The sequence below is a fragment of the Hemicordylus capensis genome, chromosome 2 (genome assembly GCF_027244095.1).
Source record: "Hemicordylus capensis ecotype Gifberg chromosome 2, rHemCap1.1.pri, whole genome shotgun sequence".
NCBI lineage: Eukaryota > Metazoa > Chordata > Lepidosauria > Squamata > Cordylidae > Hemicordylus > Hemicordylus capensis.
The window spans coordinates 398,104,414-398,119,571 of record NC_069658.1 but is presented as its reverse complement, the minus strand read 5'-3'; the positions used below and the strand labels follow the sequence as shown (position 1 = coordinate 398,119,571).

The 15,158-nt window shown below is 41.7% G+C and overlaps 2 protein-coding genes across 12 annotated transcripts in view; one reads left to right on the top strand and one right to left on the bottom strand.

Moving 5' to 3' along the window:
• The window catches only part of MBTD1 (mbt domain containing 1), a 124,996-nt gene extending 119,285 nt beyond the window's left edge, over nucleotides 1-5,711 (top strand). For 9 of the 10 annotated variants that reach the window (XM_053304126.1, XM_053304130.1, XM_053304129.1 and 6 more), the window contains one exon: nucleotides 1,340-5,711. In XM_053304126.1, the coding sequence (XP_053160101.1) occupies nucleotides 1,340-1,458 (119 nt within the window). In that variant the 3' untranslated portion in view covers nucleotides 1,459-5,711. The remainder of the gene's footprint in view (nucleotides 1-1,339) is intronic. The other variant, XR_008318062.1, reaches the window with a different exon arrangement.
• A 2,392-nt stretch (nucleotides 5,712-8,103) lies between these two features.
• On the bottom strand, nucleotides 8,104-14,624 carry LOC128342890 (nucleoside diphosphate kinase). Of its 2 annotated transcripts, none has more exons than XM_053290973.1 (5): nucleotides 14,457-14,624; nucleotides 12,789-12,928; nucleotides 11,507-11,608; nucleotides 8,806-8,918; nucleotides 8,104-8,347 (listed from the first exon to the last, which is right to left on the bottom strand). In XM_053290973.1, exons 2-5 carry the CDS (start codon nucleotides 12,915-12,917, stop codon nucleotides 8,230-8,232), a joined length of 462 nt encoding a protein of 153 aa, XP_053146948.1. In that variant the 5' UTR covers nucleotides 12,918-12,928; nucleotides 14,457-14,624; the 3' UTR covers nucleotides 8,104-8,229. The 2 variants fall into 2 exon arrangements, with proteins under 2 accessions (XP_053146948.1, XP_053146949.1); XM_053290974.1 differs by lacking the exon at nucleotides 14,457-14,624 and adding an exon at nucleotides 13,859-14,062.
• Between the last annotated feature and the right edge of the window lie 534 nt (nucleotides 14,625-15,158).

Genomic DNA, 15,158 nt, shown 5'->3' with positions numbered 1-15,158 from the left:
ACTACATTCCCTTAGTACTCCCCCCTTAAATCTAGGGAGAATTTTTCCTTCAAATAAAACAAAGTTTATGCAAATTTGACTCATTTATCAATTAATGTATTTGCTTAGTCATGACCCTTATTTAACATGTGCAGGATTTCAGCCTCGTGGAAACCTGTGCGTGTGAGACACTGTCATTTTGAGTCTTACACTGTACAATTATTGTGGTGAGAACACGGGATTGTGGTAATCTGGATTGCATGTGTATTTTTGCAATATTCCCAAGAGAACCTTCATTAGCAGCTCTAACATCCCAGCATTTAACTTTGCCCATCTTTGAAAATGGGATGAAGGCAAACCCATTACACATTCTTTTGCCATGAAGTTGCTTTAATGTAGCTGTGTGCAAAGGTGTTATGCAATTTCAAAATAGTTGGTATGTGCCATTTTAGAAAGAGGTATTTTATCCTATGTGTTAGAGCAGGGGTTCCCAACCTGTGGTACTCCAGATGTTGATGAACTACAACTCCCATCACCATCAGCCACAAATTATAGCTGGGGATGATGGGAGTTGTAGTTGATCAATAACTGGAGTACTCCAGGTTCGAAATGCCTGTGTTAGAGGAATGCATTTCTGAGCTGATGCTAGCTACAACAGATGTGTACATTATGTGTACAAACCCAGTTTGTTTCTTGATATGCACATTTATGCAGATTTAACATATTAAAATTTATGCAAGTACTCAAGGTTCCTTTAATTGGGAGATGGCTCCAATTAACAGATTGGTTTATTGGTATTATAGATACAGTTTAGCTGTAGATGCATAAAGAAACCTTGGCTTGGCCACCTATAGCCAATAAGATCTGGGTTCAAGGTTGTATCTTGGCTATGTTCTCAACAGGTGGTTTTTGGAGAGAGAAATAACTCTCGGGCTCAATTTCCCATTCAGAAGGGATGAGCTGTCAGCCTATTTACTATAGAGATTATAAAGCACTTTGAATGCTGAAAAATGCTATAGAAAGAATCCATGCTGATAGTAAAATGAAGTTAAATGTTGAAATAATAACTTGGTGCCATGAATCCTGTAGCAAGGGAAATCCAATAAATCTCTCAAGAACTACTGGATGAAAATCCCATAGAACCCTTCACAGTATCCCTGAACACACTTTTCTTTTCTTTAAAAATGTTGCCAAATTACATTTCAGTTTTAAATTTGGGTAGTGTACATTTTTTTGTGTACAGAAGTAACAACAAAAGTTGGTGTTAAGAAGTGCACACTATCTGAGCTGAAAGCAAGTGTTCCCTTTGTATTCAAAGGTTCACTGGGTTTCTGTTTTTAACTTCCCTTTTCATGTTTAGTATCTTCACTGCAGATGAAGGAGGAGTTGCTAGATGGAGAAGAATACAGCTTTCTTCAAGGAGCATCTGATCAGGAGAGCAATGGGTCTGCCAGTCACTACATCAAACAGGAGCCCTAAGGCAGTGGGGCAGGATGGTACAAAGAGCCTTTCTTCAAGACTGATGCTCATTTTCTGATTATGCAGTTTGATGGCTTCTACTTAAGGGCACTTTGCTAACTGCAGATAAGATTTCAATTCAGAATTTTTGGAGGATGAGGAAACTATTTTAGTGAAAAAGATTTTTCAATTTATTAAAAAAATTGACACTTTTGTGTTGTATTTGAAGCTTTTAAAAGAATTTTGTAATATTTTCAAGTTCAGATTTATTGTGCATTGTTAAAAATGAGATTCTAATTTTTTGGTAAGAATTAAAAGCTTAATTAGCAGAATTGCAGGAAACCCTTTGAAGAAGAGGAGGTGGTAGTATAGTTGAAAACACAAATGAACTGTTGTAACTAGTGAACCTTCTGATACAAGCTGGGAGATCTGAATTTAAAGCTACACTAGTCATACCTTGTCTTTTCCATAGTGAAATCATGAGACTCAAGTCATAGGGTGGTGAAAACATACCTAAATAGGCTGAAAGAACTGAATCTGAAAGGAGATGCTCCTGAAAGTGACAACATAATGATCAAGGACTGAATTAAGATTCAGGGGAGATTCAAGCTCTGGTCCTATCTCTTTTGAGGTCGGTGAGTGTTGGACTGGATTCTGCTCTCTGCATTCTGGTTTGCATTTCAAAGTCTTTGGATATTCACGCTAATGATTGGCAAAGCTTCAAAAGGTTTCAGCTGCAGAGATTATAAAATGGAGAAGAATTTGAGACTTGGACTATTTTCCTTGTGCAAGGAAAGGCAGGCAGCCTTGAAAGGCCCTCTTATACCAAAACATCAATTAGCTTGTTTTCCATCCTGTTGAAAGATACAGCTGACAGAGACAAATGCAGAGAAGGAGGACAGACATCTACTTCTGGACACAGCATTTTGCTTTCCCACCTGTTTGGAAGAGCTTTTTAACTTGTTACGGACTGAATTGGCTGGCCCTAAAGATGGCTTGGGCCTTGCTCTAGGCATCACATTTTATTTTACTTGGCTGCTGAGAGCATTTTAGAGCAAAATGTTTTCAAGAGTTTGTAGTGACTGGTGTGGCAAGAATGCTGAATTGCCTGAAATTTTTCCCCAGAGAGTTAAATCTGTGTGGATATTAACAGACGGCTTCATTCACAGAATTTAACATGTTGACATTTCCACTCTGCGGTGTTGTGACAGGATGATGTGTGTCAAGAGTTTTGCTTTTACCAGTAAGGTTCATTAACTAAACTCTCAGGAATTAACTGCTTATGTTCTGTAAGTGCTTCTGGGTCATAGCAGGTCCTCTTTAGAGCAGTATGACTTGTCAGATTCTTGACTCTAGGCTAGGACTTAGAAAAAATTAATCCTATAGATTAACCTCTACAACCTTTAAGCCTGACACTTTACGACTAGCAACCCATAAAGCCCCAGAGACATTTTTTGGCATAGAAATGTTTTGAAATTTTAAAAGCGCATAGAAAGTTGAAAACCAGCAATTTGATTCTTTTCTTAATTATCTTGCTCTATTGTTGGGTATATATCATTGGTGATATGCAAAGGTTTACCACATTCTATGCAAGAAGGGATAATGGTGTAAAATTTTGTAGTAACTACTGGAAGTACATTTTTTCTGTATAGTATGAGAACTGTTTCTAGTATTTTTCCCCCCATATAGCTGGATCGTTTTTTTTGACAACTGCTTCATGTATACATATTTCTAAAACTGATTATCAGGTGTCAAATACTTGTAAAATTAAATGGCAATGAGATTTTGTCTCTAAAAATGATTATGGACATGATCCAAAGGAATGTGAGGAGAGATCTGGACTGAGTTTGACATTTCCCCCCATTTCTGGACACATTGCCCTCCTTTTCTTCCACAAACATTGCATTGCAGCTATTTTTTAAAACTTGCCCAATTTACAGCCGTTCATAATGCAGCACAAGGGAGCTGTTCTTGGGGCAGTGGGAGCAAAAAGCTGTATTGCGCACACAAAAACAGGCTTTACTGGATCACAACCAGTATTTTCAAAAGTCATAGTCAAGACCATTTGGCCAGAAACTTATTCCTTTTCCTACCTTTCTTCTCTCTTTTACTATGTTTACTTAATTCTCTCTTTAAAGCCAGTGCCTGCTAAGGAAAAGATGACCCATGTCATCTAATGATCCAGCATTTTGGATGGAATTACTTAAAAGGCAGGCAGAGTCCAGAGGAAACTGTAACCAAGATATGGTAGTGATCCACTATTCTTTCAATTTGGAAGGGTGATTCTATCAGTCTTGCCCACACATAATAAATGATATATAAGCTATGCAGGAGAAGTAGAATCAAGTCTAGTTCTTAAGGGCCAGCGTGTCATACATACGCTCTCATAGAGCCTGATTCTGAAGGACTGAGTAGCCCTTGTACAAGTATTTCTTCTGATTTCAGTGGGGACCACATGCATACATAATACTGCTTAATGTGAAAACTAAGTACAGAACAAGGCCCATAACAGTTTTCTGACATGAGGAGAAAGCCAGTGTGTGAATTTAGATTTGTGTATAAATAGATTTGTGTATGGTCAAAAAATCTGAGCAAGCTTGAACCAACACACCCCACACCCTCCAGGTGGTTTCCACTTTTTTCCTGGCAGGTATTTGTATCATTAACAGCTACATGATGTGAAGAAATTTCACAAGGGCTGTTTTCTCCATTACTGCAGTCATACATGGAAATTTTCACCTGCTGAATTTCTGCTAACCATATAGCTGCTAAGGGACAGAACCTTTGTCAGAATAAAAGGAGGAAACCCTGCTTCTACCTCTGAATATGGCAGCTCTTGGAAAATCCATAACCATTCTTGATCCTTACCACATCAGCCCAAATAGTGAACCTGAAAGTCTCCAAATAGCCAGCTGGACTTTGAGACCTGGGATTTTGCTTCAGAGTAAATAACCATGATTAGTGCTATGTTGCTAATCCTCAGGTTTTTGGAGGTAGGTAGTTCTGCATATTTAAAAGGAAATGGCCCTTGTGGTGCAAAGTGAGTAGCAGTGTGTTGTGTCATGTTGGTGGCATTGCCACTTTTTCTAGACTTTTTCAATTTCTGTCAGTGGGCCAGATTTCACATTCTGATACATGCATATGAGAGAATCTTAAATAGAGAATCTCAATGCCTATTCTTACAATTTCTTCTAATTTAAAATGCCATGAAACTATCTCGAATGAATACCTGTTGCAGATTAGTTGCTTAGAAGTCATTTTTGTTTCTTTATCGTTGATTCTGAGCAACATTGACTTGTGGCCTCTTAACACAGCAAACAATTGGATGACAGTGAGCTTTCTTAGTACAGGTTTAATTGCTTTGGTATGCATGCATTTTGGTATAACATAGCTCTAAGAACATTCTATTTTATTTTACTGTGAACTGATTTAACACAAAATGGGTTGGTGTGGCGAGAGGAGTTGGTCAGAGAGGAGTTGGTCAGAGGCTTGAGACATATATTGATACTAAGGGTCAGCTAATAATGTCAGTATTTGGCACATGGCAGGATTTTTTCAAAAAAGGCGGCACCAGAGACAAGGTAGGTTACATTGTTAAGTGCTCCTTCTTTTTTGCAGCTGACCCTTTCTTGTGTTGATTTAAATTTCCTTACTGAATCTGAAAATGAAAGCAGTTATTGGCTTCTTTGTTCTATCGATACTAACACGGGTTTCAGTGTTTGTTTGTTTTTTATTGTTGTCAATTTTTATGTGATGTGAACACCCTCTCCCATCTATCTGTATTATGGTGCTAATATATTTGGTTACAATCCTTTATTGGAAAAGGATTAAAAACTGTGATTAAATTGAATTTTTTCTTTTTAATTTTCATATTTAAGTCGTTTCAGCCATTTATTAAAAAAAAAATTTAAAAAAGCATCAACTTTTGCCCCTGGGAAAAACATATTGGGGCAGAAGTTTTTTTTAAAAAATGAATAGGGTTTTTACATAATTTCTGTATGTATTTGATATATAGACCAATATCTGTATAAATTTAATCTTTTATTTTCTTGGTAACTTGTGTGGTCAAATGGGAGCGTTTTAAAACCTCTAATAAAATGTACATAACTCAGTGAAAAATGCTTTTGAAGAAATTAATGTTACTTTCATTTTTACCAGACTGCAGATTTTCAAGCATGGCTGTGAAAAAGCATTAAAATTATAACTTTGTGTACAAGATGAAAATAATTCACTAAATTTGCCTTTTTTTACACAAAATAAAAATGTTCAAGTAACATGACCTGGTTGGACTTTTTCTCCCTTCTCCTTCCTTTTCCCCCTTCTATCTGGAATATTCTTAATACCAACTTTGATTTGTAGAATCACACACCTCTCCGCCCGGCAGCACACAGAAACCCACTTTGAAGGATTCCTTGTGTCTATGGAATCAGTTCTGAGGGCATAGGACTCAGTAACAGCCCCTAGACCCACATGAGCACTCTCTACTAAGAATGAGATATTTGGATCTACAAATACTTAAATAAAAATGCTTTCAATATACAGTGAAATCTGGTCCTCTCACCTATTCTCCAGGATTATTAACTGCTGGTGGCAGAGTGGTTATCTGTGGAAGAATGAGGCAAGAAAACAAATGGCTGTGCTTTTACTGTATGCTTTGGGCCACTCAATAGTACACACAGGAGTGTGTGGGGTTTTTTTTTGCAAGTTCCTAGTGGCCCTAGGTGCAAAGCAGGCACTAATCGCTGCACTAACTTCTGCTAAATAAAGTCAAATACAAAGATTGCAGACTGCCCAAGATCTTCATGAAATCAGTACCAGTAATTCATTAGACTGATTCTTACTATATATTTCTCAATTACGATTAACAATGCAATGCAGAGGGTTGAAACCAGCAACTTATCTGCATTTTTAATGGACTAGGTCAGTCGTAATCTTATCTTTAAATGGCTTTCAGTTCACTGTACAATCTGCTTTTCAGTGCTGCCTAAAAGTACATTGGCAGGCTCAATCATGTATGCTGTTGCCTACATAAGCTGGCCCGTAAATAGAACTGTTATAAGTAATACTCCCTGAAGTAACAAAATTCTGATAGTGTGTCTAGTAAAATTTGGTGCTTGCATACTCCCGGAACCTTGATTTTTCAGAAAGAATAAATTCAATACAAGTCCCCAAATTGCTAAAATTGTTCTTCAGTTGCATCACTCCAGAGTTTATTCTTTTGACAACTAAAGGTTTGCAGCCTGATTGTAAGCATGTTTACTCACACAAAGTGTGAAGCCTTCTAGTAAAGCTAGCTTTTCTTTGGTATACCTTCTCCAAACTTCCTCATAAGATGTATGGAAAGCATGGTCGACAGGAACACTGAATGGCTTGAATATCGCCTTATATGTATTTATGGGCAGCTTCACATAACCCCCTGAAAGTAAGGTGGAAGGAACTGGAGGTTCTTGGGAAGCATGTGCTTCTGCCACATCCGGCTACTGCTGGCTATTTCTGTGTCATCTGAATCTGGTACTGTTGGCTTGCCAATGCTGGATTGCCTCCACCATTCACAGCTGCAACCAACATTTGAAGTTGGGCAGAAAATACTGGGTGGCAGAGGGAATCCCAACATTTCTAGGTTTGGATGACACAAATGACCATAGGAACACAGGAAGCTGCCATATACTGAGTCAGACCATATATCAATCTAGTTCAGTACTGTCTACCCAGACTGGCAGTGGCTTCTCCAAGGTTGCAGGCAGGAATCTCTCTCAGCCCTACCTTGGAGATGCCAGGGAGGGAACTTGGAACCTAGATGGTCTTCCCAGAACACCTCCATCCCCTAAGGGGAATATGTTACAGTCCTTGCACATCAAGTCTCCCATTCATATGCAACTAGCGTGGACCCTGTTTAACTAAGGGAACAAGTCATGCTTGCTATCACAAGACCAGCTCTCCTTTCCAGAAGTGGGTGCTCATGCCCACCAGGAACCTTCCTCTACCTGTGAAGCCACCCTTAGTATCCTAAAATTATTCAACAGTGAATTAGGAGACCACATGAAAGTCTGTGCTATTTAATAGAAGAAAAATGCTGCATTTGCCCTTGAAAAATTACTCTTCTTCCCTTCCCATATGTGTTGCCATATACACAAGCAAGAATGATGGTTTCCCAAGAGTTTGAAACATTTAAAAGCTACAGCACTAATACTTAAGTGCATATTCCATTTCCTCCTCACCCAGCTAAACTGGTGGAGCGGAAAACAATGCTTAAATGGCACAGACTTATGCAAATCTGCCACTGAGTTTTGTAAGGAAATATGGCTATTCACACGACGAGGCTGGATAGGCTGCACTGAACTTAGCCCACCCTCCCCATCCTCTTGCCCTCCCAGCCACCTCCTGGTCATGCAGCTCAGCCGTGCACAGAAGAATGTCTCTGGGAATCCCACAATGCACCGCGTGATGAATTGGGAGATTCCCCCATCAGATGGGTGCTCTAGGCACCTCCCAGCCGCTGGGTTGGGTGCCATGGTAGCGCTAGGATCCACCTCAATCCCAGTGCTGCACCCAACCAGGCTGGGACAGGCTGCTCATAAGAACAGCCTTAATATTTAATCTTCCTAGTAGCTATACAGCAGAGGAAGCTTCCATCTTTTTATTTCTTTAAAATAAAGAGTACACCCATTAGTTCATGATGTTTATTTCTTAGTGCCACTAATCACAAAAGGTAACTGTGATAGTTGTTCCCAGGTCAAATTATTGGTTGGAATGAGCTGTTTGTTGGAAGACGACAACTCACTGAAAGGATATTTATTCATAAATCCAGTCATGAGCACAAGATTTGAAGTTCACGAGTTCTGTAGGCTTGAACCACAGGTTGATCTCTTTCTGAGCACTCTCCACAGAATCACTACCATGAATGATGTTCCTTAAGAAGAGACCAAGAATGGTATAGAATTAGCTATCCTTCTGAGGGTACAAATACAGAATAGACTGTATACAGCTAAGCCTATATTATTTGGATAGTCTAGGTTTCTATAAGCCTACACACGCTACAAGGTTCAATTACAGCCTATCACACATACACAAATATGAACTTGCATCACCTTTAGTCAATCAATAGTCACTGCTCAACTGTAATGGTAGTATAGCTGTTTATACAAAATTGTGTTAAAACAAAAAATCAAAACCTGAAAGAGAAGTGAACATGTGTCAGCTATTTGAGGCAGATTTATAACCAAAGCCACACTGAACAAGCAATTTAGCCCAACAAACAATAACTCAAATGCATTATGTCTGCTTCAGGCATGTCAGTATGATTAGTATTATTTAAGCAGCAACCTGAAACTTTGGCTACATACACAAGGTTAAGTTTCCAGCACCAACCTGCCCACTTGAATGCAGAAGTCACCACGAATAGTGCCAGGCTTAGAATCTGCTGGGTTAGTTTCCCCCAACATTACTCTGCCTGTCTTCACAACATTGAGTCCTTCCCAAACCTACAAAAATAAATAAACTTAATATGTGCTTTATCAGAGGGAAAAGACAAGGTCTTTAGGATAGAATATATTCTTAGAAATTATTACTCATCAACATAGTAACAAGAACTATGCTTTCAGTTGCAGTAACTGGGTTCCCAGCATTCCTTACAGTAAGTCCTGCTTAGTCAGACGCCCCCCGCCCCCCCAGCATTTTGTAATTCCTCCACAGAGTACTGAAGTGTAGAACAATGGACAAAACAAGTTGGAGGGGGAGATTAGCACATGAACAAACAGCAACTAGAAGCTAGGAGATAACTACTTCCAGTGTTCTGAATGTTATCAAACCCTACCTGACAAGACCTAGGTCAGTGACAGGTAACCTCTGGCAGACCAGCAGTTTAACTACAACTCCCATGATTCCTAGTCACAATTTACTATGCATGCCTGGGATGATAGTTGTAATTCAACAACAGCTGAAGTGCCAAAGGTTGCTTATTCCTGGCCTAAGAACTGGCTCAAAGTTTTCAGCAAGATGAAGAGGGCTATATTTTATTTTATACACACATCAGAACTTCTTATTAAGATCAATACAAAAAAAGAAAGGAAAGGTTAACTCTCAAGAGCTCAATAGTATATAGTTTTAAAACCACAAGGGGTTAATGACATGACTTGCAGATTTAAAAGTTAACATCCTGGAACTAATGGAAACACTATTGAGATAATCTTCCATGGGAATAATTTAAAGCTCAAGGACACTTTGAGATTGTCAACAAGTGTGTGGATCAAGGTGATCCAGTTGACATCGTATACCTGGACTTCCAAAAAGCTTTTGACAAAGTTCCTCATCAACGACTCCTGAGGAAACTTAGCAGTCACGGGATAAGGGGACAAGTACATCTGTGGATTGCTAACTGGTTGAAAGACAGGAAACAGAGGGTAGGTATAAATGGAGAGTTTTCACAATGGAGGGAAGTAAGAAGTGGGGTCCCCCAGGGATCTGTACTGGGACTGGTGCTTTGTAATTTATTCATAAATGATCTAGAAGCAGAGGTAAGCAGCGAGGTGGCCAAATTTGCAGACAACACAAAACTCTTTCAGGTAGTGAAATCCATAACTGATTGTGCAGAGCTCCAAAAGGATCTCTCCAAACTGGGTGAGTGGGCGACAAAGTGGCAAATGCAGTTCAGTGCTGGCAAGTGTAAAGTGATGCACATTGGGACGAAGACCCCAACTTCAAGTATATACTGATGGGATTTGAGCTGTCGGTGACTGATCAGGAGAGGGATCTTGGGGTCGTGGTGGACAGCTCGTTGAAAGTGTCGACTCAATTTGCGGCAGCTGTGAAAAAGGCCAATTCCATGCTAGGGATCATTAGGAAGGGAATTGAAAATAAAACTGCTAATATTATTATGCCCTTATACAAAACTATGGTGCAGCCACACTTGGAGTACTGTGTACAATTCCAGTCACCACATCTAAAAAAGGACATTGTGGAACTGGAAAATGTGCAGAAGAGGGCAACCAAGATGATCAAGGGCCCAGAGCACCTTTCTTATGAGGCTAGGCTACGACACCTGGAGCTATTTAGTTTAGAAAAAAGACGACTGCAGGGAGATATGATAGAGGTCTATAAAATCATGCATGGTGTGGAGAAAGCGGATAGAGAGAAAATCTTCTCCCTCTCACATTACAATTGAACCAGGGGTCATCCCATGAAATTGATTGCCAGGAAATCTAGGACCAGCAAACACAAGTACTTTTTCACACAATGCATAATCAACTTGTGGAATTCTCTGCCACGAGATGTGGTGACAGCCAACAACCTGGATGGTTTTAAGAGAGGTTTGGATAATTTGCATACTGTTTCCCACAGTGGCCATCAGAAGCCTCTGGGAAGTCCACAGGCAAGAGGTGAGGGCATGCCCTCACTCCTGCTGTTGCTCCCCTGCAACTGTTATTTAGAGGCATCGTGCCTCTAACTGGATCTATTTTCACACTGAAAGAGGTCAGTCCTAAGTATGTTTATTTGGAAAGCCTTACAATTCATTAGAATTTATTTCCCAGTCAACATGGTTAGGAACAGCCTGCACAATAATTCAAAGCATATTCCTAACACATTGCAAGAGTAGATGTTAATTTGGAAACAGCCTAGCATTTAGTTATTCTATCCACTAAAACCAGTAAGTGGTAGTTTCTATACAAGAAAATGGATTCATGCTGGTGGTACAGGGCAATTCTTGATGGAAGGTGTTTTGTGATCACTTAACTGGTTGCCACACTTAGTGGATTGCAAATAAGAGTGAACAGCAGTGCAATGGCTACCCCACCCCTCCTGCCTTGAACACCAAGAAAGTGGTACAACTACCCACAAATGTTATCTGCAGCACTCATTCCACTGCTCCAATGCACCTGCAGCATTGTGTATGGGTGCATGGGAGGGATGAATATACTCATGTTGCAGAAGAAAACTGCTATATTGTTACAAGATGGAGCTGACTTATCTCACCTTGCCTCCCCACAAAGGGTTGGAACTTCAGGTCTAGAAAACTTAAAAATAAGCAATATTCCTCCCTTATGTGGCTATACGTTCTTGTAAGGATGCTTACCATAGCTACTACAGGCCCAGAATTCATATATTTAACCAAACCTGGGAAGAATGGCCTGTCTTTCAGATCATTGTAATGTTGCTTCAGAAGATCTTCAGAAGCCTTTAGAGAGAGATGGTACACAAATCAAAAAATTAAACATTAAAGAATTAATGCTGCCGAACTACAGAAAGCAGCTGCTTAACCACCCCTGCTTTTGAAGCCTTTCTGGTACCAATGAAAGAGTAGTTTTTCTTCCTGTACTGTATACAGCACAGTAGGAACTCACTATCAGTACTCCAGTATAACCAAGAGAGTACAGCAAGCAGTAAAGCACATGCAGCTTTCTCACAGCTTGTATTTAGCTACCCAATGGCCATTTATATTTGGGCAGTTGGATCCTAGAGCAATACTGTTGCTGTTCAAGATGTATATTATCTTATCCAGTTAACCTTCTAGACAAAGTCACACAAGTTTGTCTGTATCAGGTTACATAAGTAGTTTTAATAGAACTCTCTATGCCTCGAGAAATGGAAGACAGCTAAACTGATCAGTGTGAAGACTAGACTGGTATTTGTGAAACTGGAAGGGCACATTTTTAAAACTAAATTGCAAATAATTGGGGTGAATTTATGGAAATCTTTATCTCACTATATAGATGAAGTGACAAAACAATTTTCTGGTGGAACGTGGCGCATGACCCACTTGCAGAGTCAGCGTGGTGTAGTGGTTACAGTGCTGGACTAGGACCGGGGACATAAGAACATAAGAACAGCCCTGCTGGATCAGGCCCAAGGCTCATCTAGTCCAGCATCCCGTTTCGCACAGTGGCCCACCAGATGCTGCTGGAAGCCACAGGCAGGAGTTGAGGGTGTGCCCTCTCTCCTGCTGTTACTCCCCTATAACTGGTACCCAGAGGCACCCCGCCCCTGAGGCTGAAGGTGGCCTACAGCCCTCCGACTAGTAGCCGTCAATAGACCTCTCCTCCACGAAGTTATCTGACTTCAGGGAGACCCGAGTTCAAATCCCCATTCAGCCATAATACCTGCTGGGTGACTCTGGGCCAGTCACTTCTCTCTCAGCCTAACCTACTTCACAGGGTTGTTGTGAGGAGAAACTTAAATATGTAGTACACTGCTCTGGGCTCCTTGTAGGAAGAGTGGGATATAAAATGTAAATAATAACAATAATAATAAATAATATTGACACATGGCCCAGCACTGTTTTAAAGGATGGCAAAAATGTCTGCACCTGTTTAGCAAGCCTAATTACCACACTTTATGGAAACAAGGATGAAACTTACATGCATAAATTTCATAGCCACCAGTCTGAATCCCTTCTGTTCAAATCGTTTGATGATTTCACCTACTAAACCCCGCTGGACTCCATCAGGCTTGACAGCAATGAAAGTGCGCTCTGTGTTGGAAGCCATTATTTTTACCACTGCAAGAAAAATACCAAAATAAATTGATTGAGACAAATTATAGGCTAGCATTGTAATTCTCCCCACACATTAGAAAAAGTGACCATGGATGATAGCCAACAGACGTAAGACAACAAACCAGATTAGCAGGATTTTAAAGCAGACCACACAAAAGGGAATGCAGATACTTTCTGCTCATTATGGCGACTGCTGTTCAACATCAAGGGGGAATCTCATCAACAATAAAGTGCAAGCTTCAAAACAGGTTCATTTTGAAAAATTAAATCAGTTTTAAAGAAACAAGCTGCTCATAGTAATCCTGAAAGAGCCAACTGGGAAACCTCTAGAGAGCCAGCATAGCATAGTGGTTAGAGTGTTGGACTAGGACCAGGAAGACCCGAGTTTGACTCCTCATTCAACCATGAAACTCACTGGGTGACTCTGGGCCAGTCTTGTATCTCTCGCCCTAACCTACCTCACAGGCTTGTTGTGAGTTTAAAGAGAACTATGTACACTGCTCCAGGCTCCTCAGAGGAAGAGCAGGATATAAATGTAATAAATAAATAAAACCACTCCTCTATGCTTAGCAACTAAGGAGGCAGATTTCAGAACTTCCACTCCATGTAACACTCTTTTTGTAAAATAAGTAAATAAATATTTCATTTTTATCATACAGCTAGCAATGTACGAAGTGATTCCATACAAGATGTGCTTTGAAAAACCAAAGATTAACTAAAACCAAAACCCAATGAAATCGTTAATAGGTGAAGAAATAGTAGGAGGGGCCTGTAGTCTTTATTCGCATTTAACAAACACGACTCTGTCCGTCCCACCTTTAGGACTGCCAGTCTGGTAGGGGAACTACGGGAGGCTGCCCGGGCCGGGGCCGGAACCACTGAATCCGTTCCTATCGAATAATTCTAGAGTATTGAGCAGCGTGTGTGCCTCACCTTTCCACAGCACATTTTGATACAGGTCTGGAAGTAAGAGGGAGTTCTGCACGGGGGTTACGCTTATTATGTTTCATGGAGAGTTTGGGAAGGAGACTTGCTTTCAAGGACAGGAGGCCCTTTCCCTCCAGAAGAAAAGGCAGTGCTCTCCAGGCAGGCAAGGCTCCCCTCCTGCTCTGGAGGCCCCTTGCTCGCCCTTCCTGCCTCGCATTCAGAGCTCGCATGCCAGACAACCCGGCACCTCTACTGCGGACTAACCAGCCGGCCCACGTGGCGCTGGCGGCGGCAAGAGAAAGGGTCCACCTAGCGGGCCTCCGTCTCCTCGAGTTATGAGCAGCCTGAGGCGCGGGGGAGGGATCTCTCCGGCCCCGAGACTGTCGCAAACGCTTTACAAAGGAAGGACCCCCCCACCCCCACCCCCCGCGGCACAATGCCCCCCCTCGCTCCCTCCCTCCGGCGGTTCCGGGTCTCTTTCCCTTTTCTTCGGCAACCCTCTCCTGCTGCCTTCTCCCCAGGGGCTTTGGCTTCGCTATTCCAACCCCCTAGCCCCCCCGCCCCGCGCATATCCCCAGGGGGCGAGAGGGGAAACGTCGCCTACCGCTGGTCTAAAGGGTGTCGTCCGGCCTGCGGAGATCGTGGCTGCAGCCGCTGCCTGCCTGAAATCCTCCTGGGGAAGAGGCAGAGTAAGGCCTGACGGACGCCGCCGGAGACGGAACCCCACCTCGCTCGGGCGGGCAAAGGAGGCGGTCTTCTTCGGGATGGGCAGGGCTTCCTTCCTTCTCTTCCCCGCCTGCTGCGTAAACCCCGTTCCCCGCCTTCGCGGTAGGAGGGTGGGGGTCTTGCTCCCCTCGCCTCCGCGCAGGTAGAGGAAGGATTCGTCCCAGAGAGAGCTACCGGCTCCGTTTTGTCCTCCTCGGGGAGAAGAAGAAATGTTCATCAGCTCCTCTGACTGAGTGCTATAGACACAGACCCGAGCCTTTAATTTGGGAGGAGAGAAGTCAGTGTAAAAGGAGGCCCTTTGGGAGCGAGAGAAAAAGAGAGAGATGCGAGCAGGGCAACAAGTGCCCTTTTACTCTCACTGAATAGTTCTGTACTCAGTCATGCACGTGGACTGAAATCCTCAAGTCCGGCAACAAGCGCGCTGCGTTGAAAGACACCCAACCGGAATCTCGATGATGGCGCACACTAAAAAAACAAGTTTCAGAATTGGCCGTTAAATGCATACATCCTTTCTGAATATTACAGAAATAGATTGTCCCGCCTCAAAGGCGATCGAAACCAAAGGAGGTTATGTTGCCTA